Consider the following 14,249-nt stretch of genomic DNA (forward strand, 5'->3'; position numbering starts at 1 on the left):
ATTGATAGCTACTTAACTGAAATACCATACACATGTGGACCAACCTTGTTTCAACATGGAAACATGATAATATAGAATGTCATCAGCAGCTACATATTAGTACATTTCTTGGTATTGTTAATGTGATCTGTGATGGATATTAATAATATTATTATTGCTTGCCTATAGTGTGTTCTCTGGTAGATATTTCATGTTACAGCACAAAAGGTGACTGAACTACATTATGAGAGCTATTAATTCAGTGATGTTCCAGATTGTGCCAAGTATATAGTGGCTAGAGTGCAAGTCGACTAACTATAGTATGTATAGGAGTCGTATGACAGTTTGTACAACACAAAGAAGTGCTATATAGTTATTAAGTTGGCATTACACAGCTAAATAGCATACATATTTGACTGTGTAATATCAACTTCACTAACTATAGCACTTTCAATTGAATGTGCATATACACCATAAGAGTAGACACTGCTCATATACATCACATAGGAGTAGACACTGCTCATATACATCACATAGGAGTAGACACTGCTCATATACATCACATAGGAGTAGACACTGCTCATATACATCACATAGGAGTAGACACTGCTCATATACATCACATAGGAGTAGACACTGCTCATATACATCACATAGGAGTAGACACTGCTCATATACATCACATAGGAGTAGACACTGCTCATATACATCACATAGGAGTAGACACTATACATCACATAGGAGTAGACACTGCTCATATACATCACATAGGAGTAGACACTGCTCATATACATCACATAGGAGTAGACACTGCTCATATACATCACATAGGAGTAGACACTGCTCATATACATCACATAGGAGTAGACACTGCTCATATACATCACATAGGAGTAGACACTATACATCACATAGGAGTAGACACTGCTCATATACATCACATAGGAGTAGACACTGCTCATATACATCACATAGGAGTAGACACTGCTCATATACATCACATAGGAGTAGACACTGCTCATATACATCACATAGGAGTAGACACTGCTCATATACATCACATAGGAGTAGACACTGCTCTTACAGCTGTATATGGCTAAAGGTTGGGTGAATGGGGATAATTAACTATCCAAATACCCAAACAATTTTATTAAGAGTATTAGAATTTCCTTTTGTTTGTGAGTCAATGTAAAATTGTATAGGTGAAGTTCTTACCAGATGGTAAATTATAATTTCACACACCATGCATGATGATCATGTGATATACTGATAACCAGTGTGTATGTGATTGTTGTAAGTGTGGAATGCAAGCATGGATGCTATGCAGTACATTTTCCTTGTATGCATGTGGCACAAATGGGAGTGTGTGTTATATCAGGCAAATCACTGTGTATTATGTGCAGTTGGTAATTGTAGTGGCTCATCATGTCATAAACTGCATGGGCTGTACAGTGACTGCTTGTATAGTAGCTGCTTGGCATTCTATTTTGCATATGTTTGCTTGTATAGCATATATATACTTACTTGTCTGATTGGCATTTATGGTGTGTTATTATGGAGATGATGAGACATATAGTACACCCCCACACTCACATGCAAGGTTGATAACAATTATGTTAGATCAAATCATAGATTTTATTAAGAGCATGACATGTATTGTGTAACAATTACTGATATAAGTTGCAATTATGAGCTGACAAACTAAACTATAATGTATGCCATCCATGTGGATGGCGGTGTACATTGGTGACACATTATATAGTTCAGGGGTGGATCCAGGGATTTGCAAAGGGGGCGCACTATGAGTAGTAGGTGGGCCTACAAAACAGCTAACTATGGGAGGTGGGCAGATTCCCAGGTATTTTATATGTTTTAGGACCGAAATTACTAAAGTATGACGACAGTGACATACAAAAGAAATAATTCCTAGTAGGTAGCTATAGCTAAGTGTGCCCATGGGTTGGTGCTGCAAAGATGCATGTAAATGTTCAATACTCAGCAATAACTGTAAAGGATTCTCAGTTAACTTATATGCGGTGACTGTTCTATTAGAGTATTTGATTGACTGCTCTTAGAACACTATCTTGAAAGAATTAATTATTTTTTAAGTTGGTCGTGCCGTCTGCCACTGTAACCAGTTGACCATAGCTACTATGAACTAGCTAATTTTATTTTGAGAGAACACGTCACAGTACCTATCTCCATGTCACCTATTAAATTTGCATGTATATTTGCTCTGGTTGTGGGTGTAGCTACATGTAGCTATCATGTTGCCCACAGGCCTTTTATGCAGGCTGTCACCTGCATTATAATATAGTCTAGCTGCTACGTATAGACTGCTACGTACTGACGTAGGTATTAAATTTTTATCTAAAGGAAAGTGTGTAAACTGTAAAGCACACTGACTAGCTATCGCATGTAGTCTAAAGTATGCCAGCTTAAGACTTGAGGCAATGAGGGCGTGAGCATGCGACCTTCTCTGCTCTGACACGATGGTCGGAGACTGGTGCACCTACCGAGGGGTCCGACACTTACTAAAATAGCGTACGAGATTTCGTACGATCGATATGATTTCTGATTTCGAAGGGCGATTTCAAGTGATTTCTGATTTCTAAGTTGATTTCTGATTTCTTCGTGATTTCACGTATGAAATTGATTTCACAGTTGATTTCCGTGATTTCGCGACCGTTTTCTGTTGAATCAGTCACGTGAGTGTTGATATCCGCGGGTAGCTTGGCGTGTAAAGAAGCTGGGGAAGTTGCCAGAAAGGAGATTTTAGTATCAGTAAGGGCATTGATAGAGTTGGAGTTCTTGGAGTGGTCAGCCCTCGTGCCAATGGTAAGTGTGAAGATGTTGTGCCTCGCGTTGTGCATGCATTATAGCTACTGTAATAGCAATTAATTTCTGTAATTAAGAGAGCGGAGAGGGATACATTGGGAAAATAAATGTCTCGAAATTCAACAAGAGACAAATGAAAAAGGGTTGACCTTTACAATAGTTTTTAGCTCCAGTAAATGTGTTGAATTTCTTGATTAGTCACTACCCTATTAAAACCTGCTTACAAAGAAGTGCCCTATTGAAGCCTGCATACAAAGAAAGCTACTGAAATTATGTGTAGCAGGGAGTCAGAAACGTGACACCAACTTGATCGAAAGCAGACTAGACCAGGATCCATGGCAGCTTGCAGTCTAGGCAAATGCCAATGGACCCACACAGCTTGGGACCCTGGATTGAAGCAGTACTTAAACATTCTGACTTCTCGTGGCTGGCTACTATGTAGCTACCATCCCACTGGGGACTCGCAAAGAAGGTTACTAAAAGCCTATGAAACAGAGAAATATCAGAAACTTGACCTTAACTCTGTTGAATGCAAAATCTCCATGAGCAAAGGGATAGTCATTTTTGCACTGTCTGTTGAAACATGAAGGGGAGCTAGGTTCGATCAATCAAACAACAAGGCTCTATTTTACAGACCATGCCACTACACTAGTAGCTAATTTACCCTATAAAGTACCCATGGTTTCTCTACTAATATGAATCAATTGTGTATTCATGTGATCTATGAAGTTTATTAATTTTATTTTCACTGATATACCATAGAAGTACCATCGGTAATTTATGGGGGCATTTATCCTTCATTTCATTGTCAATTTATAATGATCCCTATGAAACAAACCTATATAAATGCTTCATAGGTACAATCACTGTAAATTCATGGCAAAATAAATTACCAGTGGTATATAGACCATATACTATTACAGCAACTACTTGTAGGGACAAAGTATGCATGCAGAAGGTATACAGTGATTAACTTATTATCTAATTATCATTCTATGGCTTTATAAGTTCTCTGAAAGTTGTGTGATACGGTACCTTATTGTGAGCCATAAATCCACTCAATGCAAAATTGTTTGATGACATGTTGACATGCAGTTTCTTCTTAAGTAATGCCTTAATGACTAACTACATTTTTAATTTCCATTTATTAATACGGTTCTTTGAAGTAAAGAGCTATGGATGATAATTCAAGTGAATGTAACACCGAATTTAACACTGAAGAGCTAGTAGTGGTATCGAAAGAAGAAGAAGCTCATCTTGCATTGAAGGAGTTGCCCGATTATGTTGCTGATAGTTTTATGACTACTGGATATGACACATTGCATGCAAGTAATTTCCAGAATGGATACTAGTAGAAACCCTGGAAATGCCTTGGAGGAAGTTGGACAATACATTTCAACAGAATTCATTGAAGACCCTCGCTTTCGACGTGGTGTTACACACCATGGTACTTCAAGTTTTTGCCAGGTCACCGACAAAGGATTATTGATTTTGTGGACAAAGTTAGAAAGAGCCTAGATCAAGAGGAAAAGGCTAAGCGGTTAAGTCTCAAACGGTCGGTGAGTAATGAATCTTCTTTAAACAGAAGAAGACTAAACTCAGTATGAATTTGATGGATAGTAGTACAAAACCTGATGATCTCCTAACTGAGGCCAAAGCAGTGGCAGTGGTACAGCAGCAGATTTGCAAGTGGCAAAAAAATGATAAAAATCCTCATCATTCAATAAAAAAGGATTTAAAAGAAAATAAAGATTTTGAGGTCAAATCTGAGGCTTTGGAAGGTAGTACTAGTTCCGGTCATCAATTCTGTGCGTATATTTACTGCAAGCTATGTAAAAAAATCATACGTTTGGATGGAAGTGTAATTTTATCCAATTACAGTCAACATGTTCCAGAATGTACTGAAAAAACAAATTGATGTCCAGAGATAGTAAATTACAGTACATAACTTTTTTCCACCAAAGGCTATCACTAAAGCTAATTCTACACAAACAAAAGCGACAAGTAGTAGTCCTTTATCCAGTATCCTCCTAGATCAACAATGAATACCATAAGTCAAATAAATACAGATAATATTTATTTATTTATTTATTTATTTATTTATTTATTAATGCTTTACAGCACAAGTGCTGAAGGCCTGTATCAAACTAATAACATCAGAAGAGTTCTCTTTTAATTCAAGCACCCTTTTAACCATCCAAAATATTTTCTGGGATGAAGTAAAGGATACATGTACTAACAGTAGAAACAATCCAATACTTGTTAATGATGACAACAGATTGGAGGCTGAAACACAACTCCAGTGGACAAAATGTGGTAGAATTATATTGACTAGCAAAGACAAGCAGTTGCATGATACTCAATGGAAGTAAACTAAAGGATAACCACATTAACGCATTTCACAACATAGCAAAGATGCAATTTCGTCTCATTGGAGGGCTTCACAATAGTTTGTTACTCAATAAAACATTATTGAACTTGGAAGATTATGAGCAATCTTTGCAAATGCTGTTCATTCCTGATAGATCACACTGGGCAGTGTTACAAGTGGGGAAATGTGATGTTTACCTATGTGACTCAATGTTTACATCACCTAGTGAGGATACTCAAAGAATTATTGCACAACTAGTGCAGTCAAAAGACAAATATTTTAACATCACAGTTATGAATGTACAAAGGCAGACAAATTCTGTGGATTGCGGTCTTTATGCTACAGCTATGCTTGCCAGTTTGCTGTTAGGGCAAGATCCAATGACGATAGTATATAATCAAGGAGAGCTACGCCTACATTTAAGAAAGTCCTAGAAGAAAAAAAGATAACTTTGTTTCCAACAAGAAAAACCCGAAAGTATGCCACAAGGATTGCTTGTGTTGAGAAATGTAATGTTTATTGTATATGTAGATTACCAGATAGTGGTGGTGAGGATATGATCTGTTGTGATAACTTGGTTCCATTCTACATGTTTAAACATTAGTGTTTCTTTAGTTGGTGATAAGTGGTATTGTAATGATTGTGAAACAAAAACTAGAAAATGCTGATTATTTATTTTTTTGTTTTTTTGAAATTGTGTCATTCACATGCACCTGTATCAAGAGTTCATATATACCATATTAACATGTGTAAATATATATTTAGCATGCATGTGTAAATTATCTGAATTCAGTACAAGTAGATGTATATATACTTATTATATGAGTAGCTATGTCACAAGTAATCTGGTAATAAGCAGCTATCAGTCTCTTTGATGTTATACAGCTGGGTGGGCCGCTTCTCCAGTTGACACCAGGTCCCCATTTAACAGCTGGGTAGAATGGAGCAACATGCACACACATAGTATATACACAAGAACAATGAGGTGAGATTAAATGGAGTAGCCAGTTCAGTGGCTACATATACAGAGCTAGCTATGAATTTCTCAAAGTAACTAAATCACATGAGTTGAGGTTGTATGAAAGCTATAAGGGAAAAAATATTGCATGTAGCTCAGTATACTTCCAGCATAATAGTAGCTAACAAGTTGCTGTCAGAACCTCAGTGCTAGTCACTGTAAAGTGTTAATAATAATAACACCACCCATGTATGCATGGGCTGAATTAGATAGTAACAACCGGGCATGATAATTATATATTATATTATAAGGGTAAAGGTGACAGCCACGCCTACCTGCATGGTGTAGTATAGCTGAGATAGTAGTAATTCATGTAGTCAGGATGCATGCAGCAGGTGCAGTAGTTAGCCCTGCACACAAAGACTGAATTGCGAGCTGAATCTCGGAAACACTCGTTCATGACCTCATAGCGTCACAACAAAACAAAATTAGCTAGCTATCAGTATAGTATCGAACTGCATGAGTAGCTACGTCAGATAAACGAGAGTAAGTAGTTTGGATGCCTATTGCGACAGCTACTGTAGCAAAACCATGCTTGAGTAACTCTGAACTTTATTTTCATGAAGATTTCACGTTAGATTTCGGTGACATGTCGAGATTTCACCGTGATTTCAAGACAATTGTGTGATTTCAGTGATTTCTGATTTCGTTCGGTGATTTCTGATTTCGTTCAATGATTTCTGATTTCATGCAGTGATTTCAGTTGATTTCAGCCGTGGGTGTACGTGATTTCAGCATGTGTCGGACCCCTCGGCACCTACATCAAAGCGGCGCCCGCCATCACATATAAAGCTGGAACCAGTCAGTAACGTACAATCAGATGGTAAGAGTGTAGTGTACAGTCGTGGTAGTGTATTTACAGCTAGGCCAAAACATGAAACTGTTAGTATTGTTTAGTATTCTAGCTGTAGTTTATGGTAAGTTGAGAGCCTGAGGGCATATTAATAGCTACATAGCTACAAGGGAGGGAGCTAGCTAGCTAGCATGCCAATTTTAGATGAATAGCTATATTGTCCTGCAAACAGTGACCACTTATGTAAGGGAGTACTTGACTATGTACTTGTAACATGTTAGCTAGTTACATGGTCTGTTGTAACCACATGGTAACCACATGATAACCACATGATGTACAGGTCAATACAGGATACCAACTGGTGTAGAGGTTCAGTGTTTTACCACATCATCATGTGATCTTGCTGATGAAGAACCAACAAGGACTGGCATGTTCAATGGAGATCCTGCAGAAATCAACCATTGTTGCTTTGATGTTGATATTAATGATACTATAACACAAATAGCTGACCCAGCAAATGCATATTTTAGCCTTGCTGGTGGTGAATGTCGCAGGTGTACACGTAAGTCACACAATATACATGTAACTACTGCATGACTATACTAATTGGTTGTATCTCTGTTAATTTAGATGAGAGTGTAGTTAATACGATGATATATAGTTGTTTTGACAATGTGGCAGCTGGCACATGTGATACACGAAGCAATTTTGATATGACACTTAATGATGTTAACATGTGCTGTGATGGTAATTTTGAAATGATCAACTACCAAATATTTGGATCTTCAAGTGACCCTTGTCTGTCTTGTAAGTCCTATACAAGTATACAAGGAGAGCCTTACTAATTAAGTATTGTACTGATTTTGTAGGTAATGATATTGGTAATGGCTTTGGTGTGGGTAATGACCCTCACTTCTTCCTACCATTGGAAAATGGAGATCACATGTGCTTTAGTATACAGGGAGAACCTGACTTTGCCTTTAACTTGATCAATGACAAATACATACAGCTTAATGGTCAGTTTGTGCTACCTGCTGAGGAGGAGAGTCACACTATTTCAAATGTTACCACTTTTATGGGAAGTCTTGGTCTGTTAGTGACTAGCCCTGATACTGGTGCTACCACAGTTATTGAAGTGTCTGCACTAGATCACAGTGTTCTTGTTGGTAACAGCCTAACCATTGTCAAAGAAAAGCCGGTCACTGTAGTTGTTTCCAATACAGTTTCCATCATTGTTGATGCTAATATACAAACCAATAGACTGAAGGATGAATCAGCCTGGCTTCACATTAACACTAATGCTGGCTTTGGTATGAAGGTGAGATTTTATAAGAAACACGTGGACTTGTTTTTTACCAAGACCAGTGGACTCACCAAAGCAGCTCATGGACTGATTGGTAATTAAGTTGTTAATACTCATCAGTGACACTAATCTATATAATGTGACTTGCAGGTCAATTTCTTACTGTCGATGTTAAGATTGATGTTGATTACAACATAATGAAGTTGGGTGATCATAAGCCAATTTCAGTACGGAAAGGTGAATCTTGGCCATTCCTTGGAGTATCCGAGGAATGTTGGTATGGAGTATTTACTGACAACCAAGGAACTGGAATCATTGAGGGTGTCTACACTGACTACATTGTGGAGAATCTTGTCCCACCAAAGAAATGAACAATGACTCACCATCATACTATGACAATAACATATTAGGTCACATGACACACCGGCACACACACACACACACACACACACACACACACACACACACACACACACACACACACACACACACACACACGCACACACACACACACCGATGTACAACAATGTATGCTTATACATGCTGACTCTAATGTTATTATTTTGTAATAGCTGATAAAAAATCAAAACATTTTGATGATACGTACAACAATTACTATCAGTTACAACCCCGAGGGAATACATGGCGATCAGACCATAATATGTGCACAATGGAATTACTGTAACAACCATAATTTATGCTCATAATTATTTGTATGGAGCAAATCTGGGTGTGCTACAAGATGGAGTTTGTGAAGAATACTCTCTTTTTAGCTTTTGTTGTTCCTGCATGTGCAAGGTACTTATGTTTGAAAGTTGCACAATTGGGAATACTGAGGGTTGTATACAACAGGACAAATTACTCTTTGGGCCATGCCAAAGTGTCTGCGAGGTGTCCTGTATGTATACACTGTGCAAATAATGCACATAGCTAATGTGGCCTTGTATAGTACTATATAAGAACAGAGCCAAGCTCAGGGTTTAGTGAGAAACATGGTCACGTTGCTGAAGTGTTTTACTACACACAAGCTGGCAATTTACACCCCAATATTATAGTTGCATAATATTACAGTGCCTTGCTGTAATAAGCTGTTCATATATACATGTATAATAATGATACGTGTAGTTGTCTTCTTCTGACACTTCAGCAGCTTTGCTCTTGGATTTCTTCTCTGATTTATCACTCCTGGTGTGTCACCGTGGTGATGGTGACCTGCTGATATTCCTCATGTTATCCTAGTATACCTATCGTATGTAACATACGTAATGTATGTAACATATGTCACTAATGTAACATATGTAGCGTACGTAACATACGTAGCGTAGGTAGCATACGTAGCTATGTATGACACAACATGGTATGAATTAAATGTCACTGATGAATTGAACCCACAACAATTTGTACAAGTGCATGTCTGTCACAGAGAGCATAGCAGTACAGAAGGACATTTGTATTAAGACTATACCATAATATTACAGGTTTTTGCAATTGAATTTGTCGCCTTTGCAATTGAATTCGTCCCGTTTGCAATTGAATTCGTCGGTATTGCAATTGAATTCGTCGGTATTGCAATTGAATTCGTCCCGTTTGCAATTGAATTCGTCGGTTTTGCAATTGAATTCGTCGCTTTTGCAGTTGAATTAGTCGGTTTTGCAATAGAATTCGTCGCGTTTGCATTACAATTCGTCATAAACAAAACGGCTCCAAGAAACCAACCCGTTCATTAAGAGATGAACTATTTATGCCTTGGAGAGTTACACTTGAGACACTAGAAGGTAATTGAAGCTGGTAGTACGCGAAGTTGATAGCTGTCTGACAAGTTAATTAGCTTGCTCGCGAGTGACCACACCCATCGCGAATGGCGTAGTAGAGTTTGGAATGTTGTTGGAGAGGCTGTAGAGGAAGAATTATTGCCTTATAAAGAGTTGTTTACTACTGTTGTACTTGAACAAGTTCTTGTAGCAGCTGCTACATCATGTTTTCATGTTTGCTCCAGCTGCCATTCTTGTTATGGACGAATTTAACTGCAAAAGCGACGAATTCAATTGCAAAAGCGACGAATTCAATTGCAAACGGGACGAATTCAATTGCAAAAGCGACGAATTCAATTGCAAACGGGACGAATTCAATTGCAAACGGGACGAATTCAATTGCAAAAGCGACGAACTCAATTGCAAACGGGACGAATTCAATTGCAAAAACCTGTAATGATCAAACCATTAAATGTCATTATGGCATTGCTGCAGCTATTATTGAACTGGACAAAACTGAGTCAATGTTTTATGGCATTACCTATAAAATTAAAATTCAACTGCAGGTTGGTGAGTGAGACTTAATTTGAATTCAGTTTTACTTTGTGGAAAGTACTAGTGAAATTCCACTGACAATGAACATGTATTGATTAGCTGTTAATCACACTTGACATATATACAGGGAATTACGCCTGATCATAGATACTATCAGAACTCTATAGCTACTTTATGTGCTAATGTGGTGACATCTTAACCAAAGTGTCTGAATCCTCAAGTGTCCACATTAACTAGTATGGACATATCTTAGTATAGTTGCAGTATTTCTTAGTGCATAAACTGACTCGTGACAAGATGACTTAGCAATATGTATATGTTTTATGTTAGCCTTCTCAGTAATAAGTATTCTTTGACGTGACAAATTCCAGCACACATAAACATCTTCTATAATTATTCAGATATAGGAAATTAATTTAATCCATACACTTGAATATGTGAAGACTGCATGTGCACAGGTGAGAGCCCATGTACACAGTCTTCACTGCACTGCTTCTATGGTTAGTGGTAAACACCAGACAATATACAGGAGAAAATGCTCTAACAAGAACAATCACAAGCACACACAACACTAAAACATTGTGTTATTTTTATAAGTATCTTTTTGTCTGTGTGTGCAGTGTGTGAAAAAGCTCACACATGTACATGAATGTGAAATACATAACTCTGTTTTGCATAAACAATAGGATATTATTGCACTATGATGACAACAACCATGCAGGATAGAAAGAAGATGAAATAACTGATAGCAGCGAATTTTTGTCCATTACACAGCTGTCCTACAGAAAACAGCAGTTTATGCAGAAGGGAAGTTAGTTACATCACAGTACAATATACTGCACTTTGGCTTCCTAATTGTCTTGGCTTCTCAATAATAAACCATGCATAACACACACATAAATGATCTGCTTTGACTACATAATTATGGTTAATTAGATATCCTGATAGGGAACTTGTATTATTCTGTGAATGCTATCCCACCAAGGACCTGTCTGTATTGCAAAAACTATTGAATAAGACATGGAAAAAGAACGTAGCATTTATCATTAATGTGTCATTGGAGATATAAATGTATTTTATGTTGTTTGAACTTGTGAATTAGACAGAAAGTAATCTCCCACCGTAGTACATTGCGTATGTGTTGTGGTGGGTCACGTGAGTTTGTATATATATAAGGCCTAAGGTGTAAATACATATCATTCTGGGCTGCTAGGTGCAACAGTGTGAAGGCTACCCGCCCAGTTGGAATCCTTAACAAGATTACAGATGATTTGGTGTACTTCTGAATGACTATTCTGACAATTTTGTTTCACATACAGCATGCAGTAGGTAGCAGAGTGGTAAGCACTTGGTTTTTTCCGAGCAGGACAAGATAAAAAAAACAAAAAAAAACAAAAGCAATTCTGTTCGGTTTTTCCCTTTGGTTTACTTGGGCACAGTGAACTATAAATTAATTGCACTGTGTGCAGGCCCCCACTCTGCCTAGGCACATACTTACCTGGTTGTAGTTACTATCCACTGTTTTTTGTGTTGTTTGTTTTTTGCATGTGCCATATATGGTAGCTATTTTGTTTTTTGTAGTAGTAGTTCTGTGTGTGTTGTGTGAGTTTAATTAATGAGTTAGTAGCCGCACCTGCAGCTACACACCAAGGTGGTAGTACATGTTAAGCTAGTGCAGTGTGGGTGGCTTCGGGTACAAGGAGGGAGCTGAACATTACTGCAGGGAATAGCTAATAGTATTAAGATTAAATATGTGGATCTGTTGGAAATAAATTTCTCAAATTGACTTCATCTTAAACACACAACATATTCAGTCATCATCTCATACTAAAGAGCTATAAAGTGACAACTACTCAGTGAAGTGGCTGGTCTCTGGTTAGTGAGAAGTGTTGTTGTGGAGATACCTTACCTATAATGACTGGTGCACAGTTATTATAGCTACATGCACTGCATGATGGTGTATGTCCTTCAAGTACATGTTGAGCCCATGAGCCATTAACGTTGATTTGTGTGTTTGATTGTCTAAATTAAGACAATGATATTGTGTTAGAAATCTCCATTAGCTCTACTCATTGGATTAAGACATGACATGTTTGAACTTGATTGTAACAATACTGCCAAGCCAACCAATCTGCTATGAAGGTATACATGCAAGGCTAAGATTGATTGTTAATATTGTTTTGTAGAACAACACAAACCTTTTGTGATCACTTTGTAATACTGTATTGAATGACAGTGTAAAGGATGCCCAACTGAACAGAGCATTGATACCACTGATGGACATGGTTTTGTATTATTCATATTTGAGTTAGGTATAAACTCTATGTGCACAAATCCAAAGATTTGTTTCAGTAAGTGTAGCTATACATGTTGACTACTGTGTGCTCATGGTTTTAGGCCAGCATTCATTTCTAATCAAGATCTATATAGCTAATATAAGTTATTGTGTTACTTTGTTATGCTATATATGCACCTTTGTTAATAGCTAATATACCCTTTATTAGCTATCATTTCAACACATCACAAGTTATAAGGTACTGCATTTTGTGGATATAGCCCATGCAGTAGTCAGTGACAACATTACTAGGCATCTTACATGGGTCACTCTTGTGATGTTTGGTCATCTGTAAGAGCTGGTTCTTGTAGACTATATTCTCTTACCTTTCTAGCAACAATCTGAACATTAACTTTACAATGTTTATTTTGAACAATGTTTCATATAGACACTATAACTATCACATCATACACCTCGAATACGGGCATGTGGATACAAGAGTATAGGTTAGGTTTTCACTAACTGGTTACAGCTGGATCCGAGGGAGTACAGTAAAAGACTGTTCTATTAGAGTAGTATGTAGAAGTTTATTTGATCAATATCTCTCACAGGACTGTAGTTGTCATGACTGAGATGTTAACGGTATACCACATTCCATGCTGGTCTTTGATTTTATATGTCTGAAATCTTATCTTCTCCATGTTAAAGGAGTGTGTAAAATCTATAGGATAGCTCAGTAACTCTTTGGTATTTCACAAATAAAAATTTTGAAATCTTGGTTGTAGTGTTTAAGACTGTCCGTAAATTTTCTCCTTGCTATATATATCACCTACCATAAGCCTCGTCATCATCATCATTATTATTATTATCTTCCTATAATCTTCTTATGCACTCACTCAAGGATACAGTTCTACATTCTCTTCTAGCACTTCACACTGGTGCCATCACAACAACAATAACAACACACTAAAATTACTGACAAACAATTAACATGCACACAGTCACACAACCATGTAACAAAATAATAGTATCTATGTACTTTATCTGGCAAAATGTGCTATCCACAATAATGTTACTATCTGAATGAATCAAATCTTAACATTTGTTATAGAACTACATGCACTCATCAAGCAACATTAATTTTACCATCATGTCAGGATGATGCAATAGAGCCTAATACAGGTATGCTAGGATGCTTAAAAAGTTTCTTCAAAAGAGTATGTAAGCAATGTTAACAGTGTATATAGCCTATATATTGTAGTGTAATGATATTAAATTTTGCTTGTATACTTCCATGCAGGTGACTTCTATTTTGTGTGTGTCTGTCTATCTGTATCACATGTTCGTATAAAACGAGAACTTAAAG

The 14,249-nt window shown here is 37.2% G+C and overlaps 1 protein-coding gene across 1 annotated transcript; it reads right to left on the reverse strand.

The window, feature by feature from the left end:
* Nucleotides 1-374: 374 nt before the first annotated feature.
* LOC136256488 (uncharacterized) lies at nt 375-1,037 on the reverse strand. The gene has a single exon (XM_066049462.1). It carries the CDS (start codon nt 1,035-1,037, stop codon nt 375-377), a length of 663 nt encoding a protein of 220 aa, XP_065905534.1.
* Between the last annotated feature and the right edge of the window lie 13,212 nt (nt 1,038-14,249).

This window comes from Dysidea avara, chromosome 5 (genome assembly GCF_963678975.1).
Source record: "Dysidea avara chromosome 5, odDysAvar1.4, whole genome shotgun sequence".
Taxonomy (NCBI): Eukaryota; Metazoa; Porifera; class Demospongiae; order Dictyoceratida; family Dysideidae; genus Dysidea; species Dysidea avara.